Source organism: Larus michahellis, chromosome 3 (genome assembly GCF_964199755.1).
Source record: "Larus michahellis chromosome 3, bLarMic1.1, whole genome shotgun sequence".
NCBI classification, from domain to species: Eukaryota; Metazoa; Chordata; class Aves; order Charadriiformes; family Laridae; genus Larus; species Larus michahellis.
This window is the reverse complement of record NC_133898.1, coordinates 126,304,424-126,321,465: the sequence shown is the minus strand read 5'-3', so window position 1 is coordinate 126,321,465 and position 17,042 is coordinate 126,304,424. Positions and strand designations below refer to the sequence as shown.

The 17,042-nt window shown below is 48.9% G+C and overlaps 1 protein-coding gene across 1 annotated transcript; it reads right to left on the bottom strand.

Moving 5' to 3' along the window:
• Window positions 1-5,710: 5,710 nt before the first annotated feature.
• On the bottom strand, window positions 5,711-14,483 carry LOC141740145 (opsin-5-like). The gene is made up of 4 exons (XM_074578376.1): window positions 14,411-14,483; window positions 9,950-10,243; window positions 8,462-8,793; window positions 5,711-6,058 (listed from the first exon to the last, which is right to left on the bottom strand). The coding sequence occupies exons 1-4, from the start codon at window positions 14,481-14,483 to the stop codon at window positions 5,711-5,713; spliced, it is 1,047 nt and encodes a 348-aa protein (XP_074434477.1).
• Window positions 14,484-17,042: the final 2,559 nt, after the last annotated feature.

The window sequence follows — 17,042 nt, the reverse complement described above, 5'->3', positions numbered from 1 at the left end:
GCTCTTTGGTTGATCTCTTTTGCATGCAGATAACTTCTTTTGAATTTTTTGGCAAGCATTGTAGACCTAGAAGTCTTCAGGCAAAATCACTAAAGTTCAGCAGAGATGTGATTGAATCCAGCAGCACTTTGATGTTAACGTTAATCTGACTTAACTCTCTTTAGAAACGTGCAAGTAGATATTCCATCATTTTTCAGAGTTCATGGTTTGTTTAATAAGATACAAATTCTGCATCTGGCCGTAACCTGTTTAGGAGCAGCCCTGCACCGCTGCTCTTTCTGCATCACTGCCTTCCCTCATACCTCACTATTTCTCAAATGAAATTCGTTCCAGTGCTCCTCCCTTACATAGTTCTGTATTTTTGTCCAGTTGTTGTTCTTACTATCCCTGTCTATTTAGCCTTTGGACTTTCTTCAGGTAAACTGATTCTAAATTCTCAGCATTTTTCTCTCCCCGCCAGAAGGAATTGGATTTATACAAGTGAAAAATCCTTTGTGGAATCCATACAATGCAAATGGGGTGCGGGAGTCTTTTGAGGGGCAGCCTGTGGCATTACTGCCCTGTCCCGCTTCATTTTGCCCTGTTGCTCATTGTATCCCATCATAAAATGAGACGACAGCCTCGCTGGGAGAATGCTTCTACCTGCCTTGTGGTGGAAGAGGCTGCAGCACATTTCTAAGAGGTTCAGCGCCGTCGTACTTGATTCAAAGTGAGATTTTCTGCAGTTGGCTGGAAATTTGCAGGTCCAAATAATAGCATTGTATCCTCACTTCAAAGATCTTTACTTAAAATAAGCTTATTTAATGGGTCACGGGCCCCTAGTCTCACACTGCTCAGAAACAGGGAGGTTAACTGGCTGTTTTCTTTTCTCTATAATTAAGGTTTAAAGTATCGATCCCAAACCAGACCTTTGCCTTGAAAAATCCTTGGGGGTTTATCCTCAACTATTTATAAGTATCTGATTCCCTTTAAGAAGGGATTGGTATGGTTCAAACCAGGTTATACAGAAAGGAACAACAATAAAAATACTTCCTTATGTCTTTCCACAAGCCTCCTTGTCTGACAACTGGAAAAATGCATAGTCAAAGCGTTGGTGACCTCTAAACTTTATAATGACACTGGTTTCATTCATTTCTTTCTGTCTGTGGTTTCTCTGCTCTTTGATAATGTATGACATCTACCTGTGTTTGCCTTAGAGTCCTCTTTTTTGTTTTTAAATTCTCATGGTCTTTAAAATCTGCATCTTGTTCCCTTTGAACTCAATAAAAAACTTCCCACCAACTTCAATGGGGATTGCTCCAGGCCGTCAATGCTTGAAGGAAGGCCCTTTAAAGCTCTAGACTAGGCCTGACTAACGTACATTGATTCTCTCTTGCCATATCAAGGTTGGACAACCTCGGTGAGTCGAGGGAAAGAATGGTTTTCTCACCCAGCACGCGGTGTTTGTATTAGGCTCTTTAAGAAAAGAAAATATTCAAGCGAACAGACTTTCCTTCAAGTGAGGCGTCAGTTCGTTGCCTAAGTAGAGATTCCTTACGGGATGATACGCAAAGATGGAACGTGCTTTTCCCATATGTTCTCTGCTGCTGGAGCAGCTCGGCGATGAGCGTAGCGCTTACTGACAGGCTGATGCCGGGCTGTCACCCCTCATTTGAACGCTGGATGGGCACCAGCTGAAATCTTGGAGGATGCTCACGCTCCCCATCAACCTGGCTGCTTCAGAACTGCGCTGCTGTGCAGGCTGGTGAGAATCGGGTTTGGTGCAAAATTAAGTAGGTACTCTGCAGCCATACTGAAACCTTTTGTGTGTAGGAAAAAGTTCTTTACGGTGAGAGCGGTGAGACACTGGCCCAGGTTGCCCAGAGGTGGTGGAGGCCCCATCCCTGGAGACATTCAAGGCCAGGCTTGATGAGGCTCTGAGCAACCTGATCTAGTTGAAGGTGTCCCTGCTGACTGCAGGGGGGTTGGAGTAGACGACCTTTAAAGGTCCCTTCCAACCCAACACATTCTATGATTCTTTGATTCTAATATGAGTCTTTTTGGCATATTCCATGACAAAATGATAACTATAAACTGTGGGACTGGGCACTCGCGTTTTTCCAATAGGAATGAGCAAGGTAGCGGCAGGTTACTGCGTGGCTGAGTCATTTCCCTTGGGAAGTTCCAAAATGGTAGATATTTTTTCTTAAGTGTAAGACATTTTCTATTTTGCAAAGATGTGAGGAATACAGATAGGACAAAGGACTGGAGATTGGGAGATCCTAATTTACACAGAGGAATTGCCTGACTGCAATGCTTTGTCTTTCATGAAAGAAGCGATTGATAAAGCAAGAACTTGGGCATTGCCCTGACTGTGAAACAAACTTTCCTTCCAACTTTAGATTGTAAAGTGACCTCCTGAGCATGGTAGGTGACGCAGACGACAAACTCCTACAAAGGAGTAGCAATCCGTTCCTCATTCTGAGTGTTTCACAGCCTTCAGGATTGGTGCTTTGTTAAGCTGTTCACCAAACAAATCACCGTCTCAGCTGTGTGGGTGAGAGAAGAACCCAAGAGCAAGGTGAAGTGATTTCCCCAAAATTGCACAGTGTTACTGACAAAGTAACGGGGCGGAACCCAGGTGTCCGCAGTGTTGGCCTCATGCTCTACCTGCTAAAACAAGGATCTCCCTCAAATAAGCGATATTTGTTCTGAAATGAGTCACTTTTAGTGACCATAATTGACCATGAATAGAAGTGATCTGGTTCTGAAAATTATTCTTGTGCTGAGACGGACAAACAGCCTAGAAACTTTTTCAAAGTACTGAATTCCAATTTCTTTTAATAACTGCAAATCAGGGTGCTAGTTGTGTTATTTAACTTTATATGTCATCCTTTGGGTAGGGAGCTCCATTTATCCTCAACAGAAAGAAAGGAGCCGGAGATACCTCCTGGTATGTGAGCGGCTTATAGACGCTTTTGGAGTTTTTACCTTCCGTCTTTCTATTGGGATGGCTGCGCTGGTGATTGCAAACCTAAGATGCCCAGACTCGCTCCTGAGGTAAGCGCTGGCATTCTGCTTCAGTGTCTTAGGAGATCCCTTAGTCGCCAACAGTCCAGGGCTGGGTGGGAAATACCATGAAATCAGAGTTATGACTTGTCCGTGAATCAACTTCACGAAACTTAAGAAAAAACCAACTAGTCCCCTATATAGTGTGCTGTGTTTCCTTTCCTACTTCTCTGGTCGAGTTCTCTGCTTTTCAAATTGCTGTACGTGACGTAAAACGATCTAAAATTGAGAAGTTTGGATTTGCTTCTCACGGAGTCTGAAAAATGAAAAAGATTGGAGCCGTATATGACACACAAACGCCTGGACTTTGATCTTTAAAAACAAAGTACGTGAACAGGTAATAAATCAGGCTATTAAAGCTTTATACTGAAACGTTAACAATATACAGATCCTTTGGTTTTACAGAGATTTTGTCTGTATTGTAGTGGGGTATTTTTTCATACTACATACACTTTAAAAGCATTTACAAGTGGAAGTGGACCTGCTCGGCTCCTGAATTTTTCACAGAGGCAGCTCACCTTACATTATTAGCGTGTGTCTCGTTGTTCCCTTCACAAATCTGCAATTAGCAGATGGGAACGTGTATTTTGCTGTTTATTTTAAACGTCAAGCAACCGAGCGAGTGAAAGCAAAACCTCTGAGGTGGAAGATGATGATTAACATCCAGTTTCATTTTTCCCATCAGGTTATTTTTCAAAGCTGACAAACTGCTGGTAGTTGACATTACCCATAATAAGTCCCTTCTCCAGCATGTTAACATTGTCTCCCCCCGCTGACACTCTTTTGTTTTACACTATTGTCCCTTTTGCGTTTCCCTCTGCCATCTCCTCACCCTCCTGCCTCTTCTCCTCTTCCCAAACGTTTTCCTCCAGCTTTCCCATGCTCCCCTCTCAGTTACTGGTGTTTTCTCCTGCTCCCCACATTCCTCTTCCCTTTTCCCATTTTCCTGGGCCGCGGGCTGTCGGAGGTGGCGGTTTCCCAGAGGAAGCTTCACCTCTTTGTATTTGGGACGGAAGGCCGAGTGCGGTGTCATTCCGTATGGAGCACCTGTGAGTGACAACCCAGGACAAGATAATGTCCTCCTGGAGGCCAACGTAATTTAGGGATTTTTCACAACTTTTTACAAATAAACCTAATTTAATCTAGCGGAATATTTGTGAGAGTTGGCGACACTGCCGGTGGCAGGAGTTCAGGGGAAGGCCGAGCTCCTCAAAGTTTCCTAACCCCTGACTTAGTAATTAATTTGTGCCGTGGTGTATGTTACAGCTCCTGTCTCGTTCTGTTTCTTCTTTTGCAATCCACACTCCACAGAACAGAAATTCTCATATCCACTCGAGTGTTTAAGCCTATCTTTTAATCCTGCTCTTGGCCTTAGCTGTACCTTATAAAACGAAAATAATTATTAGGGTTTGGGGCAGAAGTTTTCAAGAACTCAAAGTCCGTTCACTATTGGTTTAGATTGTTGTTTAAAATCTGGGCCAAATCCGCCTGTGATTTTACTCTTCTTGGCTTCTCTGAACCTAATGCAAAGAAAGACGAGGTCAGCCGAGCGAGCAGGGGAAGCAAGAGCCGCTGCAGCTATCAAGCCATATTTTGTACAATATTTCAAACCCTAAAGATATGTGTTTATGTCCCTTGAAATCACAAACAGTAAGTCAGAGACAGACGTTTAAACTGTAGGGGCTCATCAGTTCCACCTCAAAATGTCGTTTGTTGTAACTGGCTGGCAGGATGACGCTGTGGTTGTACGTATGCTTTAAACGAATCACGTTCCCGGTTGCAGTTGTGTCCGTGCTCCCGCCCAGCGAGCAGCTTGGCAGTTCAGGAGTTCCCACCGAAGCGATGCGCGCTAGGGCTGCATCCACAGGCAGGTTCTCCTGGGGATGGCTTTTGGAATGGTAGGCAGCGCGCTCGTCCAGGAAACATCGCTCCACCAGCTTTTGTGGGAGAAGAGCGGCTACGCCTCAGCATAAGCACGCAGTTCTTTTGCTAAAAGATCCCTTCACTTCTTGTTCTATTTTTGATATGCAGAAGGCATCCTTCACCGACCGCCACGTTCCCACCTAACCTCTCCAGGCTAAGGCCGCTCGGCTTTTCAAGCTTTCAGGAGTTGGAACTACACCTCTGACGGAGCAAGGAGCCGCAGATCTCCGTGATCGTCTTTTCCTGGCAGTGGATATCTCTTGCTACCCATGTGGTTTTCTGTCAGGAGCGCTGGAAAGCTGCGCTCCCAGCTGTATTTATTCAGTAACGCTTTGTGTTCTACCTGTGGTTTTCTCTGGTGGCTGTTTTACTGACGGAGCCAAGAGTTTGCAGATAGATTGCATTAAAAAGTCAAAATTATAAGAAAAAAAAAAACAAAACAAAATAATAAATCCTCTTAATTAAAGCTGTTTGAAAATAAGTTTAGTTTACATGTTTCTATGTTTAGCACATAAATCTATTTCCTCTAAAGTGGGAATTCTTGAAAAAAATAGCTTTGTTTTTCTGTTTGTTGTGTAGCTTAAAGAGAATATTTGAGAGTTGCTTAAAAAATATATACTTAAACCTCTGTATTTGACGTAAGATAGGCAGTGGCAACCCCACGCGCTGCATTCCTCCTTGTTTGGGCCCACGAGTTGAGCCCACGTTTGGCCCCGTGTTGTGAAACCACGGCTGCGTTTCAGCGACTCGCGGCTCCCTGGCTCTCCACCTTGGCAGCCGAAGAGAGACGCACGTTGTCTCTCCCGCTCCACATCATCGACACGGGATTTTCGGCAGAGTTGTCGGTGCTGAAGAAACGAACCCGCCAGCCACAGCAGCACTGCAACTGTTTGATTTCACGGCGGAAAGTTTTGCTGAAGATGTAGTAAATGAAAGGGTTATACGCGGTTGAAGATTTGGCAAACAGACAGGGCAGCAGAGTAACAATGGGCTGGAGGGAGTCGCTGGAGTTAAATATGGACCAGAAGCTGGCTGCTGCGTACGGTGTCCACGAGCTGAGGAACCCCACCGAGATGAGCACAGCCATCTGAAAGGGAAACAGGGCTTCAGTTCTCAGCTTGCACTGGCTGGGGCTGATACGTGGCAAGGCCAGGTCGGACGGGGCTTTGAGCAGCCTGGTCTAGTGGGAGGTGTCCCTGTCCAGGGCAGGGGGGTTGGAACTAGATGATCTTCAAGGTTCCCTTCCAACCCAAACCGTTCTGTGATGTTATGATGAAACCACACCTGAACCAGCTGAAATACCTGAAACTGTCTGCTCGCTTTGTTGTGACATGAGAACAGGTAACACCGGACAGTGGATATATGCTTTTATTCCCACCTAGCAGATCTACACTGTGGTTTTGGTTGCGCCTCCAGCGCTGTGTCCAGTTTTGGGCCCCTCACTACAAGAAAGACATTGAGGTGCTGGAGCGTGTCCAGAGAAGGGCAACGGAGCTGGTGAGGGGTCTGGAGCACAAGTCTTGTGAGGAGTGGCTGAGGGAGCTGGGGGTGTTCAGCCTGGAGAAAAGGAGGCTGAGGGGAGACCTTCTCGCTCTCTACAACTGCCTGAAAGGAGGGGGTACAGAGGTGGGGATTGGTCTCTTCTCCCAAGTAACAGGCGACAGGACAAGAGGAAATGGCCTCAAGTTGCACCAGGGGAGGTTTAGGATGGATATTAGGAAAAACTTCTTCACTGAAAGGGTTGTCAAGCACTGGAACAGGCTGCCCAGGGAAGTGGTGGAATCACCGTCCCTGGAGGTATTTAAAAGACATGTAGATGTGGTGCTGAGACATGGTTTAGTGGTAACTTGGCAGTGCTGGGTTAACGGTTAGACTCGATGATCTTAAAGGTCTCTTCCAACCAAAACGATTCTATGATTCTACGATCTATTTCTAATGAGGCAGTTGTTGTTTTCATATCTGTCCCTAATTCTGGCTGCAAAATGTCATGGGAATCATAGAATCATAGAATCATAGAATTGCTGAGGTTGGAAGGGACCTTTAAGATCATCAAGTCCAACCATTAACCTACCCTGACAAAAAACACTTCTAAACCATGTCCCTAAGTGCCCCATCTACCCTTTTTTTAAACACCTCCAGGGATGGTGAATCCACCACCTCCCTGGGCAGCCCCTTCCAATGTTTAATAACCCTTTCAGTAAAAAAATGTTTCCTAATATCCAATCTAAACCTCCCCTGGCGTAACTTGAACCCGTTTCCTCTCGTCCTATCACTTGTCACCAGGGAGAAGAGGTCAGCCCCCATCTCTCTACAACCTCCTTTCAGGTAGTTGTAGAGGGTGATAAGGTCTCCCCTCAGCCTCCTCTTCTCCAGGCTAAACAACCCCAGCTCCCTCAGTCGTTCTTCATAAGGTTTGTCCTCCAGACGCCTCACCAGCTTTGTAGCCCTTCTCTGGACCCGCTCCAACACCTCCATGTCCCTCTTGTAGCAAGGGGCCCAAAACTGAACGCAGTACTCGAGGTGGGGCCTCACCAGTGCCGAGTACAGGGGGATGATCACTTCCCTAGTCCGGCTCACCACACTATTCCTGATACAGGCTAGGATGCTGTTGGCCTTTTTGGCCACCTGGGCACACTGCTGGCTCATATTCAGCTGTCTGTCCACCAGCACCCCCAGGTCCTTTTCTGCCAGGCAGCTTTCGAGCCACTCTGCCCCAAGCCTGTAGCGCTGCATGGGGTTGTTGTGACCCAAGTGCAGGACCCGGCACTTGGCCTTGTTGAACCTCATACCATTGGCCTCAGCCCATCGGTCCAGCCTGTCCAAGTCCCTCTGCAGAGCCAACCTACCCTCAAGCAGATCAACACGCCCGCCCAGTTTAGTGTCATCTGCGAACTTACTGAGGGTGCATTCGATCCCCTGATCCAGATCATTGATAAAGATATTAAAGAGAACCGGGAGACACAGCCCAACCAGAAAGTATCACCTATCAATAGATTGGGCTCTGCAAAGCTTGGGTCAATTCTGCTTTTCCACAAGAAATGAGCAACTGAAGTGCTTATTTCAAAAAATGTTATATTAAAAAGATCCTGTTTCCACACAGAATTTCTGTGTAGCTTTCACTCTGAACACCCCCTTGGTCAATAAAAAATACCTAGGATGACAGAACAAGACCTCCACCCCAACTACAACGTGAGTGGATTCAACAGTTATTCCAGCATGACTGGAAACCTGTGCGTCCATGAAAATCATGGGTGCAACTGCCTAAAGAAGATTTAACGGTCTGTGTTGTACCTGCGATATATTATCCTGACCAAGCTACTGAAATCACAAGGGTTCCAGGATTGCAGAGTATGGATGAGGCTGGAACCACCATCTTTGGTCAATACCAGAAAAAAGCAATGAAGGGTTATCATGAACCATGCATGAGCAGAGCCACTTCTCTGCAAGCTCCTGATTCCTGCAGACCCTTCTCGTCACTGGGATAACTCACCAATGTCAGCTTCTTCTCCAGTTTAGCTGCGTTAGGGATCCTGTTGATATTCTGGATCTCTTGGTATGCTTTATGAACCTTCCAGGCAATTCCCAAGTAACAGGCAACGATGGTCAGTGCAGGCAGGACTGTGCACAGGAGGAACATGCTCAGGATGAATGAAAAGCCATTGGAGGAGTTGTGGAACTTGCTCCAGGCTATTGTACAGGAGATGCCAAACGGCTCAGGACCATAGTAGCCCCAGCCTACCAAGGGCAGAATGGCCCAGAGCAAGGAGTAGAGCCAGATGAAAGTAATCAAGATGCGAACAGTGTTCTTGGTGATTTTTTTACCTGCAAGAAAGAGGAAGAGCAAGCATATATCGGTCTCATCTCAGCGACACTTGTTTTGCCATAACTTCTTCTCCAACAGCAGGATGGTGGCTACAAATATGCCTGGGCTGCTGCTGCAGTTGCCCAACCTTTGGTCTTCCTGAGAAACATAACAGAGTCTATGGATTGGGTGAGACCTCAGCGCAGCCCTCAGTGCTGATCTAAAGTCCAGTGAGCCAGGGAGCTTTACAAGATCAAGCTGACCCAAAACATACCGTGCTTCCAGCCCAGAATGCCAGAACACTCTTTCCTCTCAAGTTTCTGCTTGCACCCAAATAGGAAGAGAAGACATTCCTGTCCAGCAAAACATCTGGGCTCTGCACCCTCAGGTAGTTTCACTTGGTATTAGTGAGAAGCCCCACTGTTTAATAAGGAACTTAATCAGATCACAGAAGCTGTTGGGTTGGAAGGGACCTTTAAAGGCCATCTAGTCCAACCCCCCTGCAGTCAGCAGGGACATCTTCAACTAGATCAGGTTGCTCAGAGCCTCATCAAGCCTGGCCTCGAATGTCTCCAGGGATGGGGCCTCCACCACCTCTCTGGGTAACATGGGCCAGTGTCTCACCACCCTCAGTGTAAAGAACTTCTTCGTAATGTCTCATCTAAACCCACCCTGCTCTAGTTTAAAACCATTGTCCCTCGTCCTATCACTACATGCCCTTGCAAACAGCCCCTCCCCAGCTTTCTCATAGGCCCCCTTCAGGGACTGGAAGGGGCTATAAGGTCTTCATGGAACCTCCTCTTCTCCAGGCTGAACAACCCCAACTCTCTCAGCCTGTCCTCATAGCAGAGGTGCTCCAGCCCTCCCGGCATCCTCATGGCCCTCCTCTGGACCCGCTCCAACAGGTCCATGTCCTTCTTGTGTTGAGGGCTCCAGAGCTGGACACAGTACTCCAGGTGGGGTCTTAAGAGAGCAGAGTAGAGGGGCAGAATCACCTCTCTGGATCTGCTGGTGAGATCCTTCTAGGAACATTAGATGTTTGATATTGGACAAAAAGTTGAGGCTTATTCCTACAATTATTGAATAGCTACCCCGTGCCGTATTCATCAATGTACCTCGCTGAACATAATGGCTAAAATGCACCGTTATGAGGTTACCTGAGATGCGTTTACTTACTGTTAGATTTGGATGAATTGGTGATAAGGAATCGAATGACGGCCATGGCACACAGGGTCATCATGCTGCAGACGCCAAAAAGGAAACCCATCAGGGCATAATATATGCAGGAGGCATCTCCTCCCAGCCAGGCGTGGTTCCAGGCAGATGCAATGGCCAGCGGATACATGCTGATTGCCATTCCGATATCTGCGACTGCCAAGTTGACCGTAAGCAGCTCCGGTGACTTCAGGAGGGAAGAGCGCTTCACAGCTGTCGCAAGGACGGCTGAATTTCCGAGGATTGTGAGGAAGGCTGAAAGAGAAGAATCAGCACAGGCAATAATAGGACACAGCACACCTGTGAAATGCTTATCCATACAAATGATGTGAAAAAATGACGGTTGTTAGCCTGGGACTAAAATCTAGAAGACAGGGCAGACTGGGACACCAGCCAGAATTCAGCACCTCCCAGGCCAACACCTTGTGCTGATGCTCAGAAGACGCCGGTGTGTGCCTGCTATGCCCTGCTCCAAAACCTTGATTTTCAGCTCGTGGTGAGGAAACTTGTCCTTTTAGACGGCAGATAGGCAGTGCCACCTGGTTGGCATTTCTGAGAGCTGCTACACAGCTCGTCCTCACCACAGCGTCCACTGCAGCCAGCTCTTGGGTTCCTGTCTCCCTGCTAGGCAGGCGTTTCCCAGTCAGGCTGCGTTTCCACTGCGGACCTGCTAGAGCAAAGAGCCCTTCGGATTCCTGTTCGCAGCCTCCTGTAGGGCTGGCCTGCTGTACCCACTGGGGGAACTTTTGTCCTGTGAATAGCAGACCACTGTGGTGGGTTGACCTTGGGTGGACGCCAGGTGCCCACCAAAGCCACTCTGTCCCTCCTCTCCACAGCTGGACAGGGGAGAGAAAACAGAACGTGGCCAGAGGTAAGGGCAGGGAGAGATTATTCAGCAATTACCGTTACGGGCAAAACAGACTCGACTTGGGGAACATTAATGTAATTTATTACCAAGCAAATCAGAGGAGGATAATTAGAAATATAAACTAAATCTTAAAATACCTTCTCCCCACCCCTCCCTTCTTCCTGGGCTCAACTTGACTCCCGATTTCTCTCCCTCAGCACCGCAGAGGGATGGGGAATGGGGGCTGTGGTCAGTTCATCCCACCTTGTCTCCGCTGCTCCTTCCTCCTCAAGGGGAGGACTCCTCACACTCTTCCCCTGCTCTGGCATGGGGTCCCTCCCACGGGAGACAGTCCTCCCCCGAACGTGGGGTCCTTCCCACAGGCTGCAGTTCTTCACGAACTGCTCCAGCATGGGTCCCTTCCAGAGGGTGCAGTCCTTCAGGAACAGACTGCTCCAGTGTGGGTCCCAAAGGAGCGTGGGCTCCTTTTTTCAAGGATCCAGAGGTCCTGCCAGGAGCCTGCTCCAGCGCAGCCTTCCCACAGGGTCACAGCCTCCTTTGGGCATCCCCCTGCTCTGGTGTGGGGTCCTCCATGGGCTGCAGGTGGATGTCTGCTCCACCATTAACCTCTATGGGCTGCAGGGGTACAACATGCCTCACCATGGTCTTCCCCCTGCAGGGGAATTTCTGTTCCGGCGCCTGGAGCACCTCCTCCCCCTCCTTCTTCACTGACCTTGGTGACTGCAGAGTTGTTGCTCTCACACATTCTCACTCCTCTCTTCAGCTGTAATTGTGCAGGGTTTGTTTTTTTTTTTCCCTGCTTCTTAACTGCGTTATGCCAGAGGTGCTACCACCGTCGCTGATGGGCTTGGCCTTGGCCAGCAGCTGGTCTGTCTCGGAGCCGGCTGGCGTTGGCTCTGTCGGACAAGGCGGAAGCTTCTGTCTAGCAGCTTGTCACAGAATCCATCCCTGCAGCTCCCCTGCTACCAAAACCTCGTCACACAAACCTAATGCAACCATATCTTACTCCTTCCTATCCCCACAATACAGCTCTTGACTTCCATGTCACGCCCCTCTCTCCATGCACTATATCCCTCCTATTCCCCTGTGGCTCCCATCTCACGTGAGTAGCCCCCACCCATTCGCTCCACTCTCTCACAGTATCTTGCCCAACATAATATCAAGTCAAACAATGGGCCCGTCCACCTTCATTTTTCCCTGGTAATATTCCCACTTCACCTTCCTGCTGAAGAGCTCCAGCTGTCCTGCTTGCTTGTCCCCCCCTCTCATCTGGTGCCCTCCGCTTCCCAAAGCCTTCCCTCTTTGCAGCGTATCTTCCACTGGAGCCCCAGCAGAAACCTCCCGGGGCTCTGAGCTGCCTCAATAGTCCACGTGTGCTGGTGGTGCAGCTCAGGGGGCTCGCTGGTCAAGGACCACAACCAGTATGTGCCACCGCTGAGACACCCACACTGTTCTGGTGGTCTCTGAGCGCGGTGAGACAGACCACAGAAATTGTTTTGCCAGAGGCGCGTGCCAGACCAGAGACTGCTTTGCAAAAAGACCCGGGGAGGGACTCTTTAACAGAGAGTGTAGCGACAGGACGAGGGGTAACGGTTTCAAACTGAAGGAGGGGAGATTTAGATGAGATATCAGGAAGAAATTCTTTCCTGTGAGGGTGGTGAGCCCCTGGCCCAGGTTGCCCAGAGAAGCTGTGGCTGCCCCATCCCTGGAGGTGTTCAAGGCCAGGCTGGACGGGGCTTGGAGCAACCTGGGCTGGTGGGAGGTGTCCCTGCCCAGGGCAGGGGGTTGGAACCAGATGATCTTTAAGGTCCCTTCCAACCCGAACCATTCTGTGATTCTATGACCTGTCAGACGTACGTTATTCAGATATGCCATAGGGCTTCAAAGCGTTAGTGACAACAGTGTCAAAAGTACACGTAGCAAACAACTCATTTTCTCTTTTCTTTCAAGTGAACGTTGTGCTGAAGCTACATTTTGATCAAAGGTTTTCCTGAGAAGGTGTCCTCTAAAGTCAGAAGTGAAATAGGGAAACAGAAAAAGATCCTGTCCTGTTCCCTTGTCGCTGTGAATGCGGCAAGGCTGCATTTGCTCACAGACACCACATAATAAAGTGCCCACAGAGGAATTAACAAAGGCACGTGCAACAAAATGGAATAAATACAGCGGCATAAATCCAAGAGTGGGAAGAGATGCCAAGAGAAAGCCTTAGGCAGAGCAGAGATACAAATCCGAGCCCCTGCATCCCTCATTCCTTCACTTTCTCACCACACACGTTCACTTGGCTCCTCTGGATGTGCTCGAAGAGCTCCCTGAGCAGTCAGGAGCCGTGTGTCGGCTCGGTGGGAAGAACACTCTCCTGCCAAGGGATGGCCACAAGTCGGGACACCCTCAGGCTTCAGGAGCGAAAATGAACTCACTTTCTTCTGAGAGCGCCCCAACCAGTACGCAAGGGGCAGGAAGCAGATTTAGTTGCTGGGTTGGACATTCAGGCCCACCCTTACTTTTACTTTGAGAGATGCTCCTCTCCATCCCTCTGCCTGTGAGGCTGCTGGCGGGCACAGGACAAGGCTGTGAACTGCATCTACCTATTTACTTCGGTGTCAGGAAGCAGCCGGCCTCCTGACTTGGACTGAAAGAAAAAAAAAAAACCCTGCGTTGTTTTGCAGACAGTGATTTTTCTCACCTTGAGTTGTCAGCTCAGCCGAGGGGAGAGCACAGCGCAGCGCAGGGAGAAGCGGGCAGGAGCTGGGGTGAGACGTGACACGCGAAAGCCCAGCGTCGCTGCCCAAAGCCTCGCTATTAAAGCACATAAACAGCTATACTTTCTTAAAAGCACCTCGACCAGGGTTTTCAAATGAGCCGAAGGGAGGAAAGTGCTCACCTCTCAGCAACATTCGCTTGGACCGAACCCCTAAACCAATGCAGCCCCTCTCCAAATCTACACCGACAGTAAACAAATCACCTGGCTACACGCAACAAAGAGACGAGGAAGAAAACGCTTAGTGAAACCCATGCTGGAGCAGATGGACATATCCCTACTTGTATTTCATTGTAAATCTGCCTTCGGCAGGGCAAACAGGCCATTATAAAAAAACATAAGTGCTATTTGGAAACCCTTTGCTATTTTATACCAGTTTATCCTACCAAGACGCAGCCGCTCCTCCAGCATAACGAGCATCCCCCCGGGCAAGGGGCAGCCCGCAGTCGCTCTCCCCTGATCCGTCCCATCGGACGGGCTGCCTCATCTCTCGGCTCACGGGGCTGAGACGCCGGGAGAAGCGATAGGCAACTTCTTTGGAATACTTGTGACGCCGCAGAGGCAAACTTATGCCGGCAAGTCTTCAGCAGCGAAACAAAAGCCTGCGAATCTGAGAGCGGAGATTAATCCTGGCATCCCACCGACTCGAAGGCAAAAAGCAGGAACCTGTGCGGAAACCGATTTTCTCTCATTTGCCTCCAGCTTCCTCCGGCTGAGCGCAGCACGGAGCGGGCAGCCCCCGCGTGTCCGCTCCTAGGCGTGGAGCAAACAGGCGGGCTGTGAAGGCAGAACTCACCTATGATCAGAAGAAAGACCCCAGCTCCGTAATCCACTACCGGGTGGAGTTTGGAAATGTATTGCTCCTCCATCGTCCCTTGTGGAAGGGTTTAAATCGAAGGCGAAGTGGCTGTAGGGGCAAAGAGGCTCTTCCTCATGGCTTGCCTGCTGCAGGTGTGAGCCGGGCAGTTGGGTGCTGTCGGTGTGAAGGGACCCTTCTGCTTTCTCCTCTCTCCCTCCCTCCCTCTGTGTGGCGGGGGGGAAGCCTGGAGTGAGAGCAAGGCTCCCTGCCCGGGGAGGCAGAGTGAGAGGCAGGCAGAGCCGCTGCCAGAGCGCTCCCGCCTGCCGGGCTGGCAGAGCATCTCTCCTCCCACCCCCTCCTCTCGCCCCGCGCTGCTCCTTGGCTTCTCAAGCAACTCCCCAATTCACATCCCCTCAGAGTGCCATTGCGGGGCAAAAACAATTGTCGTTCAACCATCGGCAGCCTCGGGAAATAAATCCAGGCTGTGGGATCAGGAAGATTAGGGGTTTTGTTTTCCAGCTTTATGGCTGCATATGGGAAATACGAGTCTGGGGTAAGGGGATCCCTGTGTTTCCTATTAGAGGAAAGGGGTTTGCTGCAGGGGTCCAGGAGGGTCAAAGTCACACCACTGATGGCAGGACTTTCAGAGCTGCTCCGGGGCAGAGCCGGAGGATGCTCAGCCCGGTGTGCAGAGCACCACAGCAGAACCAAGCTCCGAGTTCATTCCAGTGACACTCCGGTGTTGTTACTTAGCAGTAACGGCAGCAACGCCTCACATCCAAGTTTACCTTCTCCTTATAATGTCTGAGCCTAAAATCATCATAATGCTCTCGCAGTCTTTATAAAAAATGCTGAGTTTTGCTCCAGCCTCCAAACAGCTTTTACAGGCTCATCTATGAATTTACATACTCGATTTTGGTGCACGCAGTTTACAGGTCTGCAGCTGCAGTGCCATTAACTTGACTTTTAGCCTGGGCAGCACCCAGCCAGCACATTGAAGAGCTGATCTATTCTAAATTATTTAATTCCGGTACCTGGATATGCTAAGCTGCATTAGCATCATTCTCTGCTTGGCCTATTTTACTCTGTGCAGACATAGGGAATTTTAAGATCCCGAAGAGCACTTTGGCATCTCATGTGCAATCTAGGTGGAATTTAGGCACTTAAGTATAGCAGTACCAGCCTAAATTATAAAATCCGTAGGAATCTGAGAGACTTTAAAAGCTTGGAGTTTCACCAGAACGCAAAACTGGCCATGCACAGGTACGGTGCCACCTCAGCTTTGCTGCATGTCTCTGTCTGTTCTTGTTCCCTGATGAATTTGCCTGGGATTAACACACCAAGGATCCCCGCACTGAAAACTCTGAGGAATTTAATTCAGCAACCAAGTAGATGCGACACAACCCATACAGCACAGGGCTCACAGCCTTCTCAGGACACCTTTTTCCTAAAAGCTTAGCCATCCGCCCTGAAATGGAGAAATCAGTTCCCTCCACTGTTTTCAGAGACTTGAATACACATTTTTTTCCTGTAAGAGTGTTTTATTCTGCACTTTATAGATGCCTAGGGGTGAGGAAAATGCCGTAACAGAAAGCTGCTTCCCTCTCCACCTGAAGCTGGACCGCTCCACACCTAAATCGCAAGATTGGAGGGAGAGAAAACAAAAGGTATCTGACTCTCCGTGATGCTGAAGAGAGCCCTTGCTCCAAAAGTTGTTAATATATTTCACAATGAACAGCTATGGCATAAAGACGCAGGCAGGGGTAACGGCGGTTCAGTACTGGCCACCAGCTGCAGCTTCAAAGGGACCCAGTCTCACAGAGGTGCTGCCCAGGGGATAGTTATCACCTCGGAGAAACAAAACCCCTGTTTCTGGGACCGTGCCCCCCCATCAGGATTCCCCACTGTCAGCATGCTGGGTGTTAGGTGCCTCCAGCACCGAACGGAGAACTTGGATACCAAATTCAGCCCTAATTCTGCCGTCACAGGCACAAACCTGATGTTTAAAGGAGACTGAGCACTACTAAGAGTTAGGCGGCTTCATTAGCCCACAGCAATGTTCTAGTTCCCAAGTCCTGCTGCCAGGAGCTGGATGTGGGCGAGATATAGCAGAGGAGAGCAGAGAGGGAATGTCTATTTTTCCATCAGAGAACAGAATTGTAGCTCGTTGTCTTATCAGAATGGAGATTTTAAGAGGTGCTACAACTTAATTCTCATCCTCAGAGACCACTTCCCTGTGCTAAGCGACTTCTTGACGGACGCTGGCTTATGTGTAACCAGTTCAGGTGTTTCTGAAAAATCCCCCCAACCCATCCTGCGTTGCTCCAAAGTCAGTAGAAGCACAATGGAGTCTGCATGTATTCATGGCATAGGTAAGTACTAGGAGATGGGACAGTCCAGCGGTTCTTTTCCAGAGCTTATAGAATTTTAATTCAATGGCAGAAGCTGCTGGCCTGAACAACCTGAGCAGATAAGATAAAAAGGTTACGAGGTTCCTGTTTGAACTGGACAGCTAGGAAGGCGTGAGTTGTGGGTAAAGGGAAGCAAAAATGGGCAAGAGGGGCTTTGAATCTTATCTAGGGGGAAAGACTGATGTTCCAAACCTTGATCCAATGAAAAGGGCACACAC

What these genes read in the sequence shown, in the direction of transcription:
- LOC141740145 (XM_074578376.1), bottom strand. Translation starts at nt 14,483, where the DNA reads ATGGAGGAGCAATACATTTCCAAACTCCACCCGGTAGTGGATTACGGA. An exon ending in GGTCTTTCTTCTGATCATAG is followed by an intron (nt 10,244 to 14,410) that starts GTGAGTTCTGCC and finishes CTTCTCTTTCAG; the next exon opens with CCTTCCTCACAATCCTCGGA. An exon ending in TGGAGAAGAAGCTGACATTG is followed by an intron (nt 6,059 to 8,461) that starts GTGAGTTATCCC and finishes TTTCCCTTTCAG; the next exon opens with ATGGCTGTGCTCATCTCGGT.